Source organism: Hyposmocoma kahamanoa, unplaced genomic scaffold, assembly GCF_003589595.1.
Source record: "Hyposmocoma kahamanoa isolate Upper Pololo Valley unplaced genomic scaffold, ASM358959v1 180, whole genome shotgun sequence".
NCBI lineage: Eukaryota > Metazoa > Arthropoda > Insecta > Lepidoptera > Cosmopterigidae > Hyposmocoma > Hyposmocoma kahamanoa.
This window is the reverse complement of record NW_020653711.1, coordinates 2,488,140-2,511,698: the sequence shown is the minus strand read 5'-3', so window position 1 is coordinate 2,511,698 and position 23,559 is coordinate 2,488,140. Positions and strand designations below refer to the sequence as shown.

The 23,559-nt window shown below is 36.3% G+C and overlaps 1 protein-coding gene across 4 annotated transcripts in view; it reads right to left on the bottom strand.

Annotated features, from left to right (window-relative positions):
- LOC113225891 (serine/threonine-protein kinase Tao) overlaps positions 1-23,559 on the bottom strand; it is a 33,173-nt gene that overhangs the window by 5,042 nt on the left and 4,572 nt on the right. The window contains exons 4-18 of one of the 4 annotated variants that reach the window (XM_026458355.1): positions 22,103-22,220; positions 14,604-14,867; positions 14,019-14,141; positions 12,556-12,796; positions 11,193-11,329; positions 9,908-9,990; positions 8,255-8,559; positions 7,426-7,541; positions 6,369-6,539; positions 5,220-5,431; positions 4,593-4,743; positions 2,392-2,504; positions 1,793-1,919; positions 605-706; positions 338-472 (exon numbers count right to left, since the gene is read on the bottom strand). In XM_026458355.1, the coding sequence (XP_026314140.1) occupies positions 338-472; positions 605-706; positions 1,793-1,919; positions 2,392-2,504; positions 4,593-4,743; positions 5,220-5,431; positions 6,369-6,539; positions 7,426-7,541; positions 8,255-8,559; positions 9,908-9,990; positions 11,193-11,329; positions 12,556-12,796; positions 14,019-14,141; positions 14,604-14,867; positions 22,103-22,220 (2,398 nt within the window). Of the gene's footprint in view, positions 1-337; positions 473-604; positions 707-1,792; positions 1,920-2,391; positions 2,505-4,592; positions 4,744-5,219; positions 5,432-6,368; positions 6,540-7,425; positions 7,542-8,254; positions 8,560-9,907; positions 9,991-11,192; positions 11,330-12,555; positions 12,797-14,018; positions 14,142-14,603; positions 14,868-22,102; positions 22,221-23,559 lie in introns of those variants that run through there. The other 3 variants (XM_026458356.1, XM_026458357.1, XM_026458358.1) reach the window with 3 other exon arrangements.

Genomic DNA, 23,559 nt, shown 5'->3' with positions numbered 1-23,559 from the left:
CTTATGGACGCTGCCACTGCGCCTGTCACCCTGAGATATAAGTTGATAAGTCCCATGTGCCGGGAATTTCACTAGCACCCTTTCCCTTCAAAACCGGAACACAGTAATGTTCACATTACTGCTTGGCGGCAGATATAGGTATGGTGACAGTACTTCCCTGGACGAACTCTCACAAAGAGCTCTACTGCTACCAAAATAAGTACCAACTCGTCTATGGAAGTATGAGGTTATCAGGAGTCGGAGACATCCTATTCGATCCTTGAAGTGCAGGTTTCCTCATTATATCTTCTGTCATTTTACATCTAATATTATAAACAAATGATCGTGTGTTGTTTACCATTTGGCTTTCATCAAGGCGTACTGTCTGCTTCTGCAGCATTTCAGTGATGCTCTGGTCGTACTGCTCGCCCAGTAGCACCAGCTTGCGCCGCTTCTCATCCTTTAGCGTTTTTATCACTTCCTTTTGTTGCTCCTACCAAGTTAAAAAATGAAGTCAAAAAAATTTTTTTCACTTATAAAAGTCAAAATACAGTTGCATAGTTTTTTGAAGTTTTCTCTTGAATGAATACGTAAAACGTGTAAGTAAACAAGAATGCGTACGTACCTTTGCTGTGGTGGCAAGTATATGCGCTTTGAGTGCCTTGTACTGACGCGTTTGGATTTTGCACGTCTCTCGGAACTGCTTCCGGATCTGCATTTCCTTTTGCTGTTCACAAAAACACATAATTACCTCATAATCTTTATATTTTTCAGTGGTCGAATGGTTCGTACAGTGGGGTGCTAGCTGTAGAGATCCCAGGTTCGATTGGAGGTAAAACCGATGTGGGAAATGCACATTTCTAAACTGATTCTGGCCGAATTCCGTTGCTCTGGTATTCATAGTACAGGGAATTATCTACTTTGAGACCAGATATTTGGTATGTTTGTCTGGCACACATGACACATACTGCAAATGACATGGGCACTGATAATAGAGATTGTAGTCAAGTTACGTGACCTAGCACTAAGAATAAGTTTAGTGTGGTGTATACGGTCGCGGATAAACTGTAAGACGCGTGCATTTAACCACAGAACAATAAATACAGTAGAAATGGTTAGTTAGCGTCTGATGCGCGCCAACTATCGAGATCTATGTGAGCTCAATCCGCCATTTTCGATTTGTATGGTATGGTTGTGTCATTCTTTCGCGCAAATGCTCTAAAACGCTAGAAAAATGTATTATTGTGCTGTTTTGGAGTGCAAAAATGATAGCCGTCTTATTTTAATAAATTTTCAATTTCCTGTTTATCGAAATAATTTTTATGTTACAAGAAGCGAAAGTAAGGCTTATACTTATACTTATCGCTTCTTTTTTGGAGGACTAAATTAATAACTCAATTCGTAGTTCAGCAATTAAGCGCTAGACGGCAGCACATTGATTGAAATTTCAATATAATATCAATACGTCGTAACTTGCAATAATAGGTATTGATGATATTGAACTTTCAACGATATGCCAACAGGGTAAAGTTTAAATTATATTAACAATCCAGAATTTGTCATTGTTTTAAATTTGAAACTACGACCAATCAATATCAAGTTTTTGTAATGTTTCAAATTAAGAATGTGTGCATAAATATAATATAATCGAAATATAAGGCACTTCCATTGTTTTTATTCTTCCGTGCATTTAACCATACTGCAAAAGCACAAAATCGGAAAGTTCAATCACAGTAAAACTAGATCATGCAGACGGGCCTTATCCAGTTTTATACACCGTTACGTGTAGAGTGTAAGCTATATACTGGTATACCTTGAGGCTCTTGGGCTGCTGCTTGAGTTGCAGCGCGTGCTTTTTGCGCAGCTCATGTTCCGCCCGCTGCATGTACTCGCGTTGGTTGGCAAGCTCCGTTGCGTGCTGCTGAGCTAACTGCTCTTCTCTGCAATTACCACATCGCGTTAGTTGTTTCTTAAACTTATTTAATTTGAGACGACGCTAGTAGAATACAGTAAAGCTCTAAAGGAAAATGGCGGCGTTTGTTAGTTGTTGGCCATAATATTTTGATATAAAGTATTTTATATTTTCAAATGACAGTTTAATACACTTTAGATGTAAAGAAACAAGTTAATTTACATTTTTGTTAAATAACAAATGCCCATTTGATCATATGTTACCTATCGGAAAGTTAGAGCATAGACACCTACACAATGTCTAATTCACTCTCTCCTTGAAAATGCCCACGTGGCAGGAATGCGCGATGCAGAGCAATTCGCAAATTCTTGCAATGCGCCGAGCGAGCTTTTAGATTTCTGCAGTTTTGTGTTTCGACTCTAAGGAATCTATAGTGTTAAAGTATAACCCAAACTAGTCTGGCGTTACACTTATTCAAACAATTAAAAACAAAATAATACCTAAGTGCGTGCACGCCTTTCTGCTGTCGGTACTCAAGCTCTTGCGTCTTTTCGTGGTGTCTTAGTAACATCGTGTGCGCTTGCTCCAGCTGCAATTGTCGCTTGTTGAGCTCCTGAAATGTTAACCACATAATTAGTATGTACATATATTTGTACCCTCTTCTTTAAAAAGTTATAAAGTGTAAATGTAAAGTTTCAACGGATTACAATGACCAGCATGTCGATTCAGAACCTTACGATAACTCTGTTGTCAATCGATTCGATTAGATATCGTACGATTTCTTTTAATTTTTATTCACAATAACCGAATCGAACGTCAAACTGTCGTATTCGAAACCGAACCGAAAGGACGTCTTACCCGTACGATTACTCGTACTTCTCGACCGGCAAAGGCTACAAACGTTATTCAAAACACAGTTATTGAATGAAGGTTACCGATCGTCCTATTGTTCACATAGCAAGAATGTAGAGTACAAAAATACTTTATTATTTTAAATTAAATCTGGATTTTGTTCAATTTTTATTAACTTATTTTAATGCGAGACTAGTGCATTCCTATATTTGAAGCCTTTAAAGTTGAAGTCTTCAAAATGTATATAAAAGGATTTGATTTTTCTTGTACTCTTTATTCGCCGACTATCTCCATAAACGTTGTTGGATAACGATATCGTATCCGAATCCGAATCGAATGTTCTGAATAGGTCGAAAAACGCCCTTCGATTCTAGACTGATATCCAATCGAAATATTCGGTTAAGATATCGTTCTGAATCGGAGTCCTGGTGTGGTTGCCTGACACATTATTATTATTATTATACCCAGCAAAGGCACTAATGTGCGGTATCCCTCGAATGTTTAATCTGTGTCATAAAGAAATTTGCCCCAAAAAGATACCTAAAATACAGGTACACATTTACTTTGTTTAGGCATCGCAATTACACATATGGTTCTAATATTAAAATGCATAGCTTTACTATGACGATTGTATAATTTAGGTTCCCTTCTTTATGCTTATTTTAGTACTATAATAGCTTTATTTACATATCGATGCCTTACTTCACGAACTCGCATCTTTATAAAGGGGTCATGTTTGACAGCAAGTTAAATTTCACGGACCATATTAATAGTATCATATTAAAGGCTTGGAAGCTGGTGGGTTTCGTGAAACGCTCTTGCAGGGACTTCAGGAGTCCGGCTGCCATACTCGCTTCGCTTTATATAACACTTTGATACGTAGTGCCTAGAAATATGCATCCCCAATTTGGAATCCACATTATAGAATTCATTGTGAACGAATTGAAAGGATACAACGTAACTTTACTCGTTTTCTGGCATATAAAGACCCCGACTGAAGTCCCCATCGTGCTGAATATAATACTCGCCTACACAATTTCAAAATGCTGTCTCTTGAGACCAGACGCAGAATCATCGATATTGGAGTTTTGCATAAGATAGTGCATGGAGGTATGTCGTCGCCAGAGGCTCTTGCCCTCACTAATTTTAACGTTCCCCGTAAAGTGCCTAGGTACCCCATAGTCAGAACATTTGTTTTGTCTAGTGGCAGGACTAATCTTGGAAAGTATGCCCCCTTGAACAGACTCATGCAGTCATACAATGACTTACTTACGACTGGAGACGGCGACATAGATATCTTTAATATAAAAAATACTAAGCAGTTTCTTCGTATGTGCAAGCAATTTGTTTGAACTTATGAAAGCTGTAAATATCTATTATAGATAACTAATTATTACTGTAATTTTATATTTCTAATTATATATTTTCTTTAGTACCTCATTGGTTAACATTAGATTTTTAGTGATGTATACACCTGTAGTGACTTGGCACCTTGTATAGTGAACTTGTGTGTATTTTAAAAAAAATATTGTTTTGTGTTAAGTTGATGGTGTATCAATAAATAAATAAATAAAAATAAAAGAATGATTGTTCAGGAGATGGCAAAACTTTTTACTTATTTTAAATTTTTTATCAAGGGTGTTAATTTGGATGCATTACTTTAAGAAGACATCAGCCTGCAAAAGTTGTATATACAATTCTTTTTTTTGCATTTCAGTAACTTGTGCTTTTAAGATACGAGTTTGAAAAAGTAAGGTGACGATATTTGTTTTGCTTGTATATTGTATTAGACTAAGTTATATTGAAATAATTTATCTTATCTTCATGTAGTCATTGTGGTCACTCTTACCTCTCTGAGTAACTCCTGTTCCTTGTGGTGCATAGCGAGCATGCGGCGCCGGCGGAAGCGGCGCAGCTCTAGTTCGAGGTACTCGCGCTGTGTGCGTAATAGCCGCACCTCTTCCGCCGCCTCGGCCTGCTTTAGGTTATCCTTTTGCGACCTACAAGCATTAGGATTGAGTGGGCGATATGACAAAACAAAGCTAACAACCAATCATCAGAGAGCTCAAACTTAATTAAAGCAAATGGTTATTAATGATTATACATACTAAAAGTATTAAACAAGTTTAACTATTTAATCCGTAAAAAGAATTCTATTTGACTTCAACATTTAACAACTATTAATTCTTATGCAGTTACTATTATGAATCATTAATCTGAAATCGTATTTATTATGATTATTAAATTGTATAAAAATATAAAATTATATTCATATGTTAAATTTTTGTTGAATTGATATTCAATTATTTTTTGTGAAATTATTCCACTACTTTGTTATAATTATTAATACAAAGATCGAATTCATTTATGTCAACACGCGAAAATTTACCTTGATTTCATTTATTTAAAGAAACTAATGAAATTGGTCGACAAAGGGTAATTATTGCCAATTTCGATGAAAAGAAACATGACTTACTGTAGCGTAGCGTCTCTCTGTCTCTTAGGCGTGGCGTCATCCATACTGAGCTCCTTTTTCCAGCGTTCTTTGTTAGCCTTGTACTCGCGCTTGCGTTGCGTGTCGAACGCCTTCCTCTCCTGCTCCTGCCGAGCTGTTATATCCTTTATCAGCTTCTTTTCTGCCGCTGCGTTCTGTTTTTGTTTGCGTTCCAACTCTTGCGCGTGTTTCGTCTGTAATTCAATATAAAAATGCTTGAAACATTCACCCATCTGTTAAGTTCTTTTTATATTCACTATCCATAAAAGCTGGGGCGATATTTTTCGATAAAAAAAAAAGTTTGAAATGATACAAAAAACTTAATTTCACAAAATAACAATTTTATACCCGACTTTGTGTCCAATTTAATTATCACGTGCAACTAGAATGGATCGTTGCAACTGAAGCGTGATTTTTTCAAACGTTTTGTTGTACATTTGATGATCTCGGTGTCTCAATGATTTGCGCCGTGGGCGTTAGTTGTGGAGGTCCCGGTAGAGCAAATTTGGGAAACGAATTTTCATAAATTGGTTCTGGTCTGGGTGTTCTGAGTAGTGCCCCAGAGTGAATACCATTGCTTTGGTACAGGGAATTCCTTAATTTGAGACCTGGTAATTGGTGTGGTTGATTGGCACCATTGACTTACAATTATATGGACGTCGGGTCCGCGCTAAAAAGTGTCCGCACTTGTAAGGCGCTAAAATCGTATACAGAGCGCGACACTCCGCTTTAGTCTTCATTTGTTCTACGGACAGTGCGATACTGCGATGACATAACAATTTAAATTTCGAATAGGTTGACTTGGGACATATTTTTCGTGGTTTTTGTATTAGACCCGTCGTCCATTTATTTGTAAGTCAATGATTGGCACATTATTATTATCTAACAATTTATTTTAGAATCTCGCCTCTCTTATTAAGATTAATTTTGTATTTTTAAATGAGAGAGGCGGTATTTCCCGGCAATGCATTTTGTATTGTATACTATAATGGAATAGGCGACCGGGGTCAGGACTCAAAAACCGGCGAACAATACGTGCCGCATCGAGCAGGACCGCCTTCTGTATTTGTGCTGGAACATTATTATTATTATAAAGTAAACGGAGAAATACCCATATATGAATATAAATACCTGCAGCCGTTCTAGATCTCTGCTAAGCTGTTGCAGTAGTGCATCGTACTCGCGGTCGAGCTGTGCTTTGTGCGCGTCTACGTCGGCTTTACAACGTTCTTCCAGTTTCAGTAATGCTGCTTGGTGCTCGCGCCGCATTCGTTTGTAGCCTGACATTTGTTCGTGCATCTCCTGTGAATGGTTCATATATTAGTTACAGTAATTTGAAATAATTTATCGATTTTACTAAGGTCTGAGTACGTTATGCTATTTAAAAATAATTAAACAAGTTATTGACTAATAAAATATACTATACAGTGTTCGAATTGTTAAATAATAAATCCCTAAAGCTCAATTTACATTGCGGCGGAACGGCGTGGAAGCGAGTTTTTACACATATGTAACATAGCATAATGAGCTATATGGTCAATCGTGTACAGTACAAACTAGATACGAGCCCAAAATCTTCCGCGGAATGCGCGAGAAATTCCGTTCTCAGTGAAACTATATTTCTTTGTACATGTCAGCTCCTATATAATCCGTGTTTTCACAACTAAATGTATTATGAATAGTAGCAAGGGTCTTTTTACATTACATTGTAGGGCAACATGTTGATCTTGAAATTTCTTGTCTTGAAGGTTCATTTTTGTTTTTGTTAATTGGACGTAGTTACACAAAAAGGATCCAATGCACATCCAGTCACTTTCGAGATATGGCAGTTTGAAGTTTAAAAGTGTCTCTCACCTTGTTTCACTTTCAAAACTTGTAATGTCATGTAACTCCAGAGAAATTTATTTATGTTTATATGTATGTTGCATTTTTTTTGTTGATCTAAGAGGTTAGACTTTAGGAACCGTTTGGTGCATGCAACTAACTTTTTGATAATTTGTGGGTGGGATCCTTTTTGCTTAATTACGTCCAATTGTTGTTGACGTGCAAGTTTACTTTCACGTTGATATTACAATGTATTTAAGGGTAACACGAGAGCATTCACTTCCGGTTTTTGTTCATCTTTAGGAGGTTTTGAATTTAGGACAAACAAGCTAAAGTTCCCAAAGATAATGAAAATGTAACTAGCCTGGTTGTGCTCCTTCTGCTGTTTGGTGACGATGCTGGTGGTGCGGATGGTGGCGAAGTTGTTTGCACCATGTTCCGACACCAGTGACAGCGCCGCAGACACGTTGTTGCTTATGTCTACATATACAAAGGATACAATAAATGGTATTCAAAGGAATTTTCTACGTTACCCTCTAAGTACTAGAAGACCATTTAAATAATACTAACAAAATATTATCTTGAGTTAATCGAGTTTCTAGTGGCCTGGCGATTATACACCACAAAACTAAAATGACTATCAAAAACACCATAGTCGTTACTGATATAAAAATCGAACAAACGAAAAGAAAAATTCCATCGAACTGACTGGAATCGAGTCAGCGTCTGTTACCGTTACCACCGCTCTTACCTCTTACCAATAATAACATAACGCATATGAAACCATATATTGTAGTAACTCAAAATTGTGGAATTGAGAAAACACAATTTGAAAAATAAAAACAAAATATAGTAATAAATAGAATAATGTCAATGATTTTTATTTATACATAATACTTAATCATCATTTATATTGGTTGCATTGAGTATTTTTTTTTAATTTTCATATCAATTCTCAATAATACTAATAATAATTTGAGTCCCGACAGTATTTTGGTTTCATTTAAGTATTTGGGTTACATCGTGGTAGTTAAAAGATCGTAAAAAAATATTGCAATAAAATAAATACATAATATCCTGTTTGGAGTAATAATAGGCAAGATGGGATGGCGGTAGAAAACCTCCGGTAATATTAAGAGGTGAGAGTATTGGCTAAAGTATGAGGAGTATTTAACCGAACAAAAAACACTCACGTTCTCTATTTGGCCGCCGTTGCGTATTCCTATTATCATCTCCACTATCCTGCTGCCACGTCGAGGGCGCATTAACGTACTCTCTGTATTCATTCGCCACTCTTTCCCTATCTCTTTCTCTTTCCAGTTGTGCCTCCCTAATCGCCTCTCTATTCGCGTAGTCGTCACCGTAGTCGTCGCCGAGGGAATCTCTATTGGCGTACTCTCTCAATGCGTCGCGATTGACGTAGTCGTCGTGCGGAGCGGGAATAGGGCTCTCGCTCTCTCTGCGTACGAAACAGCAACATGAGTAAAGCCACTTGCGTCTGAAAGGTGCGACAAATCTACCACTAGTGCCACGTGCAAAGCTACTATTTACATAAAGCATATACACTGTACATAAAACATATACACTGTGAAATAATTGTGATACGAATGCATTGTATACATCATGCACATAATGGTCAAAAAGTACTACTACAATTAAAGGTAGTTTCTAGTTTAATTACATATGACCCGCCCTTTTTTGAGTGCGGAGTAAAAATACCCTTATCTTCAAAATTACACCTTTTTAGGAGTTTAAAGTTTGTTTGGACAAGTTTCAAGATTCTACGAACGAAATTAGTTCGCAAATTTTTTGTTTAAATAGGAGACTTTTACAATTTCATATAAACGTAACTGGTTTCATGTATTTCGTGATATTTTCATGACTTTCATGTGATAAAAACACTTTTGACACATGATCACACATGGCTTTATTATACTAAGGGTATGACGTACAGATTACTCAAAGCTCATATTAACCAAGTGACGGGACAAAGAAGTCGTGCGCCTGGTGGCAAGCGACACGCCATCTAGAACAGTTGCAGTGCCACTCAGAGATTTTAATCGCAAAGATCTTAGGGGCACTGCCACTGTGCCCATTAACCTGAGACATAAGTTCACAAGGTCTCAGGTGCTTGTAATTTCACCAGCACCAGACCCTTTCGAACCGGAATGCAGTAATGTTCACATTACTGCTTGGCGGCAGAAATAGTTAAGGTGGCAGTTAGTACTTCCATGGGCGAACACAATGGTCTTTCAGAAGGAGCTCTACTACTACTACTACTATACTATAAAGCATTATAATACTCATTACTTAGTTGACTAATACACTATAATCTACTTTTGCATAATCAAGTTGTAATTACTAGATATTGCTGATTTTCTCATTACGAATTCTCTATAATAATGATTCTGATCAAAACTACAATACCTTACCTACCAGCTGCCAATTGTGATTTGGATTCTCGTCATGCTGTTGGATTCAGTAAAACTAATTTCGACCACTGACGATATCACGAATTTAGGGCTCAAAACTTAATTGTCAGCTATTACTCACATACACTGGTGATATTCATATAGTATGTGGACATTGGCCACGCATATACCAGACAATGAGTACACAACGTAATACATATTGTGAACATTTATTAAGTGTTATGACTTGACTACCAACTAACAAGATCATTATTTATAAATGAATCTGAACCTTATAGCCACCACAATAACACTACCGTTTTTTCATGCAAACCAACACCAAATTATATCGTTTTATTCTACTATTTTCTTGCGGAATGTATGAATAATTCCTAAACCAAATGTAAGCAAGCAATGTGGTAATGATTAACAAACCTGGGAGGGTGTGGCGAGTGTTGATGATTGAGATGAGCATAGGGCTGCTGCACTGGGTGTGGCACGTGGTGGTTGGCGTTCACCTGCGATATAAATCAATATGGTGTTTAATTTCGTTAATGTTTTTTTTTTAAATACCAAATGACGGTACGAACAAGCACGACTTGTTTGTTGTTTGTTTGGTGTTGCCTGGTGGTAAGCGACACGCCTATCCATGACAGTTTTAATCGCAATGATCTTAGGGGTACTGCCACTGCGCCATTTCAAACCGGAACGCAATAATGCTCACATCACTGCTTGGCAGCAGAAATAGGTAAGATGGCAGTACTTCCCTGGAAGAATTCTTTCACAAGGAGCTCTACTGCTACTAAATGTACGCTGGTTTACAAATAAGGCTACCTCTGCAGAATTACAACTTTTCAAGAGAGATTTAAGGGTTCTACGAACGAAATTAGTCGCTTACTTTATACGTTTATATAGGGGAGTTATAAAATTTCACATATCGACTGTGAACTGGCAACCAGTAATATCTCAATTTTGAAAATTTTACAGGATGAAGAAAATAATTGTTTGCGTCATTTATACAGCATCTGGTTAAAAATGAGGACAAGTTGAATGAAGTTGATTCTGGGGCCAAAATTAAATGTATCTGAGATGGAATTTCTTGCAACGCTGCGGAGTATGAAATAGTATAATATGGTATTAATATGTTATTATATATTATGTTATTATATATTAAGAAACATAACATATAATAACATATTATGTTTCTTAAACTATTTTATTTATGTGCCTGTCTAACGAACTAGGTTTTACCTGTAATGTTAGTTCAATTATGTATAAATAAATAATTAAAAAGTGAAATCTTTAGAAAATTGAGATAACACCGGTTGCCAGTTCACAGTCGATATAGATAATTTCGATATCAACAATTAACACTATGCGAACGTAAATATTGCAATTTTTTCATCAGAGCCTATAAAAGGTAAACTAATGATAACTATTTAATTTTCAAACATGGATTCTTTTACTACAAGTTTTTCATCATAGATTATAAAATATATGATTATTACTTTTTGTTTTTTCTTAATTTGAAATTAGTTGAATAATTTGTCATTAAAAACGAAAAAAATTGTCAAAATTCAATTCAGCATAGTGTTCATTGCTGGTGTCGATTTGTTTCATGTAGTGAGTGTTATTATTAAGACTTTTATGTGATAAAAGTACATACGACGTATATGATCACATGTGGCATTATTATACCAAAGGTACGAAGTGTACTCACAGGCCTCGGTCGTCTTCGCAGACTGCCGGAGGAAGAGCTTTGGCTGGAGGCACCGGCGGCGCTGTGCTCGGACGTGGCAGAGTTCGACTTACTACTATCGCCACCCGACCGCTCCTCCGCTGTTTCTTCGCTGTCTCCTGCACAACATATAATACGACTAAATATTTAACTGAAACGTGATAACGAAAGTACCTAATTATAACATGTTTTTTATTTAAATATTACAGAATATTATCATGAAGTATTATTTAATATTAGCTGCTCTGTGGCCGAACGGTCACCATACTGGTATACCACACAGTGGTCCGAGGTTGGATTCCTGGACCGGGAGTAAATTTGTATGGCCTAGATTTATTTCTCTCGTGAGTTTGGGTGTAATTTGTGATTGTTTATGTGTGTGTGTCCATGGCACCCCCGATACAACGTTTCCCTAGTGGAGTGTGTGCGTTATTATAATTAATTTATTTCAGAATATATCTAGGCGCAATAGTTGCTGAAGTCGAATTACATAAAATAAATATAGTAAAGTTATAGTACATGCAATAATACATTATTCATAATTAGTAACAAAAATTCACGCTAAGGTTATAGGGAACACAAAAATTAATAAAGTAAAATGTCATCAAGTAAAACGTAATAAAATGTCTGATTAAAAATTAAAATTATAGTAAAGCTGAACTTAGACACTGCTTGGTCTGGTCAATGATTAGAGGTAGAGTCCAAGGAGAATATAAATTTAGACTCTGAACAATTGTATAGATTTATCGAGGAGTCGAAGATAAGCAACTGATTAATTAGTTTCGCCCAAGGCAAGGGAGCCGACCTACTGGATTTACACCGAGTAATAGGCAAAGTAGCAAGGCGAGCAGGGCAAATAACCGTTGTGTAAGTACGATCACACCGCGCATGACCGCGGAACGTAGAAACCTATAATTAGGCAAAGTAGCAAGGCGAGCAGGGCAAATAACCGTTGTGTAAGTACGATCACACCGCGCATGACCGCGGAACGTAGAAACCTATAATTGGTAATAAGGAGATTATTATAAGAGGCTCCGCGCATTAGACGGAATATATAAGTAATAAGAGATAGGTTTCGTCGCACTATTATTATATTTGAGTGGTATTATCTTAAAATATTATTTAATATTTCACGATAATATACACTGGAATACTTAATTAATCAATATTGCTACCAAAATTAGATAAAGAAAACTTAACTGAAAATTACCCAAAATCGGTCAAACATACATCACCGCTTTTGAAGAAGCATGGGTGTTACTCATATATGTTAATATTTTCAAAAGTGCAGCAGAAGTGTATTTGACTTAAAACCTATTTATATTATTATAGTTATAAAACTCACCAATAGCACTTTCATTATCACCGTCGACCATAAGTATCTTCTTCATCTTCCTATAATTCAAGTTATCGAGATCCCGTACTGCTGCTTTTGTCCTCTGAATGAGATCGACTAGCACGGTGGACGAGCGCTGGTTCGTGATGAAAGGGTGTGATAGGAGCTTTGTCGACGTTGGGCGGTCTGAAGGGTTTTTTTGGAGACACGCTTCTACGAAATAACGAAATACGGCCGACCATTCTGGCGCCTGTAGAGAGAAATACACATTGATGTAAAACCTGAGCTAATCTATAATGACTTTCAAATCAAAGTCAACAAATTAAACGAAATAAAATAAATTTACAATTGAAAATGTCATTAACCTACTGCTCATTCACTATGCTAACTTCCCTGAGAAGAACGAGCCAGAAATTTTAGGGGTTGCTCTTTTTAAATAAACTTAAGCTTTATTATACTTTATTATATATTTATTAACTTAAACGGAATACACTTTGAATCAAATTTGCGTGGAATCTAGAGCCATGACGTCTTTTCATGTATCTTTATCCAACACGTAGATTTCAATTTTGTAATATAACTTTTCAATATACGATGAAGGTAAGTTTTAACCTTAGGAAATGACAATATATGCTCTGGAATCTTGTTCGAGATTCGCTTCTTCGCGACGTTCATTCGCGTCTATTGATAGTTTCAAATTCCAAACTGAACTCGGTAAACAAATCAGATTGAAAAAAAAAAGAATTATATAAATCAGTAATCAATTTTAATCCAAGTGAAATTATAATATTCATTGAGTTTCGATAACGGTAAAATTTCCAGGAGGATCAATGCAAGTCTTGTTACAGAACTTCTGCAAGGCAAAGCTCAGAAGTCCCAGTAACAGAATAACTTAACACGTTCACAGTACATGACTTTACCTGGAGTTGCAAACTGACTTCAAAGTCCACGCATACCTATGGAGTCGCAAGAACACACTACTTCAATGTCAAATATGTTGATTGGACTTGTAGATCAGTCCTGATTTTCCTAAACTTGTGAACTGGGTAGTCTTTTATAGGTATAATTTTTCAAAAATAACAAAATATATGAATAATAATATGAGATTATATAAATATATAATATGAGAGTAAGACTGCCGTCCACTAACTAAAACACAGCCAAGTGAAAAATGGTCAAATATCCGTTTTAAATAGCAAAAGATAGAGCACAATATTCCCTTTTAAAAACAGTTAAAATTAGTTAACGTGTTCGATTTATCGGACCTTACCCTAACAATGCATAGCTGAAATATCATTAAACAATTTCAATATTCTAAAACTGGGTTATGGTTTTCAATGATGTCTCGAAAAATTATTTTGCCACTTAGCCGTTTAGTTAGAGAACGGCAGAAAAGACAAAACTAACACTATTTCACACATATTCCGGTTTATATGGGGTACTGTAAACGTGTTAACAAAGGTTTAACTTACTTGTAACGTAGGCGATTCGTTCTGCGCAATGTGGTACAAAGCGGACATGGCGTTCATGTTAAAATAAGGAGGCTTTCGCTCCGCCAGCTCAACACACGTTATACCCAGAGACCACACGTCCACCTGAAGTAATGTAATCATCATACATATAATTTTAATTCATTATTTACTACAATATAGCAATAAATTTGATGCTTTCGCCTCTCATAAGGGAATAAATTGAATATTAGTTGATTAAACAACGAGTTCGAAAATTCATTCTGTTCCGTTTAGACATTTCCGGTAATCTGTTTCCTCTAAGCGCGAAATTTCAAATGTCGTAAGGAATATTTTGTCGTAATGGAAAATGTTCCTCACTACAAAATGTCGCCTACGACTTTTCAAAATTCGATGCATCGACGAAATTATTAGAAGAAATTTAATAATTGCAGGTAACGATATAAGGGTTATATATTATACGGTGGAAATTTGAAATGTCCTAAGAGATATTTTGTCGTAACGGTATATTCCCTTATTCGGTATATTACCGTATTATTAGCATAGATACGTTGTCTGTCGTGCTAGTTAAAAATTAATAATACGAACCTTTCCGTCGTATTGTCCTTCGTCCATAGCCAGTATAACTTCAGGAGCCATCCAATACGGCGTACCAACAAAACTGTTAGCCGGGCACTTTATGCTTGCACTGCCGAAATCCGCGAGTTTTACCGTGCCGTTCTCCGTGAGAAGAATATTCCCCGCTTTTATGTCTCTATGGATTCGCCCCAGGCTGTGAAGGTATGATAGTCCGCAGACTACGCCTTCGCATATTGCTGCTATTTCTTCTTCTCGTAAAGGGCGTTTATGGACCTGAGAAAAATAATTACAACTTTTTTATAAAAAAATAAAACGACCTCCATAGTTTGTGGTCTATTTGGTAAATTTTATTGAAATCGGTTAACGGCAAGGGGGTGTAATCCAATAAACCGGATTCATCTATATTTCCGCTGTTAGAGATGGAATATTTTCTTCAAATTTAAATGGGACCACTACTGAGGTACCACCTCTTTTCCAACAAAAAAAGAAACTTCGAAATCGATTCACAAAATGTCGGATTAATTGCGTACCATAAACATGAAAAAAATATACAGTTCAACTGAGAACCTCCTACTTTCCTGACGATAAAAAATATGCTTTGTTTCTGATTTAGTTGCTTTCAAGGAGACTTTACATCCACCACACTTCTTTTACTTAAAAATATACGATATTTTTATAAGATTTATCTTTGTACCAAATAACCGGAATAATCGAGCAGTGAAACGGTGTTTACGTATGGTTTAAAATTAGGTTTATTTTGGTTTATTGACGTAATGGTATATTGCAATGATTTCTCATATAATCAACAGTAGTTTTCTGCACTGTCCTAGACGCATATATAGGGTCATAACCCACTTCCAAAATTCGCAAAATATAGAAATAATATGTGGGTTACACCAATTTTGCGCCGATAGCCTCAAATATAACTTTTTATTAGTTATGTAAACTTGAAAAACAAGAAGCTAAATCAAGAGGCTAGATCATATTAATTTGCATCTAGAGCGTGCGGTGGCAACTCATGAATGAATTACTTGGAGAGAGCTCGTGGGAACTACTTCTTACATCTTTGTTATGTTTCATATATAAAACTTCATATGGGAAACACATACTTTCACCTTGTTATTTCCTTTTAATTCATCACGTGCTAGCCTTTGTCGAAGTCCATTTATAATGCAACGATGCTTACCACGTGTCGTCTAATTTGCGGTAGGATATTTTGATTTTTAAACCATATGGTACTCAAAAAATTCCTCTCACATTTCCTACGGTGTGGACAAAAATATTACTGTAAATATTAAAGCTGTTCAATTGAACATCTCACGTGTACACTGCGTGTTTAGGACGTGTTAAAAAAAGACATTCGACCAACAACCAATGTAGATAAAATATGCCATGTGATGGCAATCGATTTAGAATTGTCTTCAAAATTATAGCAGTAGTGTTAAAGGACTTAGCATAAGAGATAATGCTGTATGTGTAATGGTTTGTTTACACTAGGTCGATCGGTCACCTACGCTTATCCATTGAGGACGACGACGGTGTAAATACTAGAGGTGGGTGATAAATAACGTCACGATGAAAAAATCACGATGATCCGCCGTCAAATAGTATCACCGTGACTCGTTCCGAAAGAACGACGTTCCAAAGTCACATAGGTGTTCCTCCGTTCCAATAGCTATCCCCGTCACTCACATCACGACATACGTATTTGATACAATGCGCGATCTCCGTTCCGTGGTGACTGAGCGCGCCACTCGTTGTAGTTCTCTTCAAATCGAGCCATTTCGGCGATGGGAGTGAATGAAATAGGATGACTTTCTTTGCTCACTCACAAGGTTCGTTGGTGCTTATTACTACTAGAAAGGGCGGATGAAAAAAATCTGCAGCAGTTATTATAAACCTATTTATGAACAAAGTAAAATATTTTTGAATATTTGTTTTATTATAGGAAGAGCTGGTATTTTATATTTACGTATAATCTATTTTGTGTATTCTACTAGAAATATAATTACATTACACTTTATTGCTATTTTTAATAATCCTAAGATTCGCATTAAATAAGTAACAAACAAAATTACATTAAATACAAAATTAACTTTTTGAATGGAATTTAAACTTAAAAGGGAGTAAAAACTTAAATCATTGTATAAAAAATGGCTAGAAGTATTAGAAAGAAGCCGCTGGCTAAAACCGTATATCGTGATGTAAGTTATAGGCGTGACAAGGTCACGGAAGTAACAGTCGTGACAAAATCACGACAATTTATCACTGTGATTTTTTTGGAACCGGAACGACGGTCACGGCGATAGAAATGTAACGCTATTCCCCATGTCTAGTTGCCGAAGTTACTTTTAGGCGATTCGGTCGCCTTCGGCAAGCGATGGTCGATCAAACAAGTTTGAACGTGTCGGTGGCCGTTCTCCACAACGTTGCGCGTGAAGTGGGCCGGAGAATAACTACATAACTGATTAATTTGTTGTGTCTAAACTTGTATTTATAAAGACGTGATGATTTCAGCGACGGCGGCAGTTCGGTGTAAACAGCGCGTCGACAATGCCGCCTTCGTCATTTGAATTCGCTTGCCGAAGAAGCGGCACTCGACTCTGTGTAAACAGCATGTCGACTGAGCCTCTTTCGATAACGTGTAGTAGTCAGCCGAAGGTGGCAGTCGACCCTGCCATTAAGTTTCAAATCTTCACTTATGTTCATTCATTTCCAGAGCACACAATGTTCCAAAGAAGATCAACAGTCTGAAAATATCGAGTACATCGATAAGTGGTAGGTATTGGCCGATAGACTTGAATGATATAAATTGCGTGGATAAACATTGATAAGTCAAAAATTTCGTCACGTCATTGGGTTCGATTCAAAAGAGGAGGCTTTTCATGGCCATTACCCCACATATATGATATGATAATATTTTACTTTATTCTTCGAATGTTTTTTTTACTGATCGTTACTGAGCAAGTTTATAATTTTGAACACATTTTTTAACAAGGCACAAGTTTCATAAATATTGCAACAATCAAGATTAAACATATTCAGAGTTCGAAATTGGCATAGTATTTTTAACTAAACTTCAAGTAATGCACATAGAGTGGATAAGACCTAATTCAAAAATCCCGAAATAATAGAAATACCTAGTCATATGTATATGTTTACAAATAATTACAAAACTTTTCTCTTCTAAATACACAACCGCAGGAAAGTAAGTCTTAGTCATACTAGAAATGTAGAACAAAATAAATACAATAATCCTGTGATTTCAGTGGAAGGTATTATCTAGTGCATGGGTATATTATCTCCTTGAAGTTTAGGTAAATAAATTCCGACTAATACGATCTCTAACGATGATTCAACACGTCACCTTCTTGACGTCAATTTTGATTGCAGCCGATTTCAATGAAATTTGAATACCTAATGATAATATGAATTGTGTATTCGAAATTTGTGTAAATTATTAATACTACTCTTCCTTTTGAGTGGAAGTGTATTTCATTCTATGTGTGTTTAGTTAGTCATTTAGTATCATATTTGTGAATATTTTGTGCTTGGTTGAGTGTGTTCGTGATTGCTACACATACGAAATAAAACTATGTTTTTTTTTCATATGTAATTCGCGTATTTGTTTTTTGTTTTAAACAAACCAACATTTCGGACCCTTTACAGGTCACATGATCGCGGCTGATTGACAAAAACAAACATAGTTTCAATTCCTGTAATTATTCTTAATTTTTTTTAAGCCGATTTAATTAAATAGGAACTTGAATGCTTAGCCCACAGACAAAACTTATCTCTTCTCCGAACTGTCAATTTTCTCTAGAAAATGATGTCACTATGAACCACCTCAACAACTGCAAGCATGAGCATTACAAGACTAGAATAGAATAGAATTTCTCTAGATCCATATGAATGGCGGCCAAATTTTGTACATTATTTATGACAATTATTGGCTAAGAGTATTACTGCCACTCTCCATCCAGAAGACAGGATGTTTGTCGTGGTTGTTCTTTCAGTTTTTGAATTGTGTTCACCGGAAATGTGTCGCTCTTATCTGGTCATTGGCGACTTAGGTAGTCATCATACTATTATTAATAAACATTACGTGAATCGGTCGGTTTGAATTTACCGTTTTCAACAGGTTTCAACTATAGTCCATTTCACATAGGATGGGTGCTGTGAGATTACCAATTTTTATGCTGCACGCATGCTATTTTTGACTTAATCTTTCAGCCAGGTTACAAAAAGAAATAGCAGCTATGTTACAAAAAACAAACTTAAGCAAAAAAAAAATAGTTGCTGATTACAGTATTTTAAGTAGAAACAAAATGAAATATTTATCCTTAGAGATTTACACCATACAATCGACACATCGAATTGACTGTTATGTATCTCGCATAAATTGTTGTTTCTAAATTATCTCGATAAGATAGTATTTAAATCGATTTTTCTTCATTCGATTTTACATCACTACATCTCTATAAACTTCAAATCTCAAACGTCACCGTACCCATGCTATGTGAAATGAACTATAAAAACGACATACAGAATATATATGCTGTTTCTCGTCCAAATGCGCTTTTGTGTCAACAATTTTGTAATGTTTCTAAAATAGACAGATATATAGGAAAATCATTGTAATCTTTCCATTTTCACAAATTTAATAACGTCATGAAAAGTGGAAAAAGCAAAATGGCGAATGTGCCGAACTAGTGTAATTACCGGTTTATTGTGACCGCAGTGAAAATGTTTATACCGTTAGTTTTTCTTTTTGTTATAATATCAAATGACGGAACAAAAAAGTCGTGCGCCTGGTGGTAAGCGACACGCCTGTCCGTAGCAATTGCTGTGCCACTTAAGAGCTTTAAATCACAAAGCAACCTGAGACAAATTGACAAATCCCATGTATGTGCCTGTAGTTTCGTCAGTACATACATAGACTTCAAAATCGGAACGCAGTAATGCTCATATTACTGCTTGGCGGCAGAAATAGGGAAAATGGCAGTACTTCCCTGGACAAATTCTTTCACAAGGAGCTCTACTATTAGTCATATATGTTTACATATAATTACAAAACTTTTTTCTTCTAAATACACGACCGCAGTAAAGTAATTCTTAGTCATACTATAAATGTAGAACAAAATAAATACAATAATCCTGTGATTTCAGTGGAAGGTATTATTATTACTAATACTCTTACTTTCATCTAATACTTAGAGCAGTACCATAGTTGCTACAAACAACTTTTATCTATTAAACAGGTTTTGTTTATTTCATTTAGCTCAAATTTCGCTGACAATTACGCAAAGTTACGTTGAATAATATAAAACGAATGAATAATAATTAACAACATCGTCTATCTTGATAAAGACATCATAAAAATTAATAATTACTCGATATATGATAATATAATAGCATTCTGCTGTAACAAACCGACGAGAAAGCCCGCATGTGACGATCGTATACTTCAAAGATTTAAGTATTTATTTATTACAGATTGAAGTATTAAATATTGAAAATTTACAAACTTGCGCTTTTTGTTTTGGCACAATACTGGTGTCGTGATGATGGACTAAGTTCAACAAACTTTAGATTCAATCCTTGCTTTGTTCATAACTGTTAATTTTTAATACAATTTTTGGTTCTCGTGTTCGTGAAACCAACCCTGATGTAGCCGCAATGTCTTTTATTTTACACAGCAGAATTAGTACGGTGCCACACGATGACGGTTGTGGTGACATTTATTTTATTATAAAAGTTCATCACGTAGAGTTGCGGTAAAGATGGGACTTTTGCGCACTGCGTTCGATCCGTGTCAGGGGGTCTACTCTCTAAAATAAATAGTAGTCGATCAAATTAAAAGATAATATCAAGTATGGGAGCCTGATCCGCATCATGCGTCTTTTTAAATTTGGTCGAGTATTACTTATTTGAGAGTAATTGTTTCGAATGGCTCTCGGACGGAGAACGCAGTTTCAAATCCGAGAAATGGCGGTCCGAAGTAATCGTGGTACAATTTAAGATAAAAATTGAGGGTTTGTGCACTAAATCCGACTTTTCTGAAGTCGAGAATACCTGTAATATAATAATAATAACGCACACACTCAACATAGCCCCGCACTAGAGAAACCCTGTGTCGCAGGTGCCATGGACACACACATAGACAACGACAAATTACACCCAAACTCACGAGAGAAATAAATAAATAAATAAATAAATAACGCACACACTCAACATAGCCCCGCACTAGGGAAACCCTGTGTCGCGGGTGCCATGGACACACACATAGACAACCACAAATTACACCCAAACTCACGAGAGAAATAATTGTAGGCCATACAACTATTTCTCTCGGCCCGGGAATCGAACCTGGGGCCTCTGCGTGGCAGTCCGGCATGGTAACCGTTCGGCCACAGAGGCAGTTAAACCTTCAATTCAGATCATTATGTTCGCGGGTCGAAGTAATAACAATATTATTTGTATTAATGGCTGCACACTGCGACCTTTCTCAGTTCGAATCTGCGGCGGTAGCGGCGCGGAGGATATAAAATTAAATCCAACTAGAATTAGGGCGCGTTCCCACTATGTCGTCACGTTTTATTATCGTTGGACGACTGTCGTGTCTAGCCTGTTCCCACTAGGTCGTGACGACAATTTATCGTTTCACGACAGTCTCCTTACCCATCTCTGGCTACGACCCAACGCTACTGCAAAGCGAGCAGACGGCGCGGGGTACAAGAGGGGAGGGCAGGGAGCAGAATACGTGCAGACAGCGATAAATAAAACGTGATGACAATAGGAGCTGCGACAATCTGTCGTCACGTTTTTATCGTGAATTTTTTTATCGTTCGACGACTGTCTTTCTGTTGTTCCCACTGTGACGACAGTTTGTCGTTGTAACGATAAAAAATCGTGAACGACAGTTAATCGTGTCGTGTTATATGTGAACAACTTCATTTAAATATACAAGCCAGGACACTGTAAACTGCACGACATTCTGTCGTCACAACATAGTAGCAATGCGCCCTTAAGTAATAACTACAAAATTTCATGCTACCTTGCCTTAGCTCATCGTGATTCTTATAAAACATTTCCCTGAAAGATAGCTTCATCAGGAGAAGGAGAAATAAAGAACTGTGGGTGCACCCACAGCTCTTTATTTCTTCTATGCCTTTGTATGTACGGACAACGGCTAGACATTTTTGTTCGAAAATCGCCTCCATTGCAACGGAATAAGATACGTCAATGTGTAGCTTGTTAGCAAAGGACACATAGTTAACGAACGACTTTAACGCTGCATGCAACAGAGCACCATAGTGCCTAGAATTGGGAATGTTCATGTGTACTAGCGATATCCGTATTTTCTAGGATTCGAATAGAACGCAGTTCAGCTGGTCCAAGTTTCTAGATCTGTATTTTTTCGGATTCAGAACGGATACCGATCGAGTGCGGTGTGCATACGTCCTATCGTGGCCACATAAGTGAATCATAAATCTAAGGTGACTTACCTCGATAATATCAGAGGCAGAGCCAACGCAATATTCCATCACGAGCCACGCTGTGTGTTCACGCTTGTAGCATCCCTTGTACTCTATTGTGTTCGGGTGATCCAGCTGTTTCAGGAACCTGCATAACACATACGGATATTGAAAACCATTTTTCCTGTCGACCGGGTTAGGTTATGCGTACGAGTAGTAAGCAATTATTATATCAGACTGGATTAGTACAATGCTGAACATAGGTATAAATGTGGTATATTTTTTAAAGAAGAAAATGTTAAACAAATGAAGTTTTCCGTGTTTAAATCGCGTATATTTGTTTTTCAAAAAAAAAAACACGTTCCGGGCCCTGTACAGATCCCATGGTTACGGTTGACTGAGGAGGTACAGTCATCAACCAGTTATGTCTAATATTAATGCAAACCTCCCTATTTTTTTTACTATAGTCATGAAAGTTATTAATTAAATATCTTATTTTTAATTTTACAAAGAAACATTCCAATTTACGGTACATTATGTTTTACAAATTATTTTATTTCAAGTATATGAATTTTTATTAAGTTAAATTTATTATTAATTCATAATGAAAATTAGAATAAATTAAGAAATTAGTTTCATTTCCTATGTGTAACAATCGCGAAAACCTAAGAAGTCGATAAATGAACTTTTTTTCAATAATATGCCGTCCTCACTATTTGAACACCGAGATTATACTTGTGTAATTCATCTAGAGCCGGTTCACGTGAAAAGTAGTTGTAAGCGCGCTTTAGTAAAACGTGCGACTAACACTTATCATGTGGACCGGCTCCAAGACTTACAATGTAAATTTTATTTTTAATTCTTTAGTATAATATGAAGTTATTTGACGTCGTTATTTTTTATATAGGTATTTGTGAGTGAGCTCACAATTGTTTATCTGTTTTGCCTACTATAGAAATCTACATACTACATTATCGTGTCTCCTAATAGGGTAGGCAGTGACCGCATGTCGTCACTACGCATAGACCTCTCCAAAAGAAGCAAGATTTGTCGTTATCGCCATTGTGAGCACATTAATCACGGAGATGCTGCCCACCTACTTTCTATGATATCAATAGGATGATATTTGGTTTCTAATTGGCAAGTGGGTAAACAACACTAATAATAAGAATGTATGTGCAGCGTTCGACTTGTGTTAAGGTGCCTGAAGATTTGATAAATTTTTTGTCGATCAACACGTTTTTTGTCGATTCACAAAAAAAAAATTCGATAACGATCGTCTGTTATTACAGATTTATTTAATTTTGTCTGAACACAGATGACGTCAAAAAATGGAGCAAATCTTTAGGCACCTTTATGATTAGTGGTCGGATATTCGGATGCTTTTATACCTTAAGTTCACTTTTTGTATAATATATTTTCTCTTTTTTAAGATCTCGAAAATAGTGTGACAGACATGTTACGATTTTTATATTTTAAATACTAAG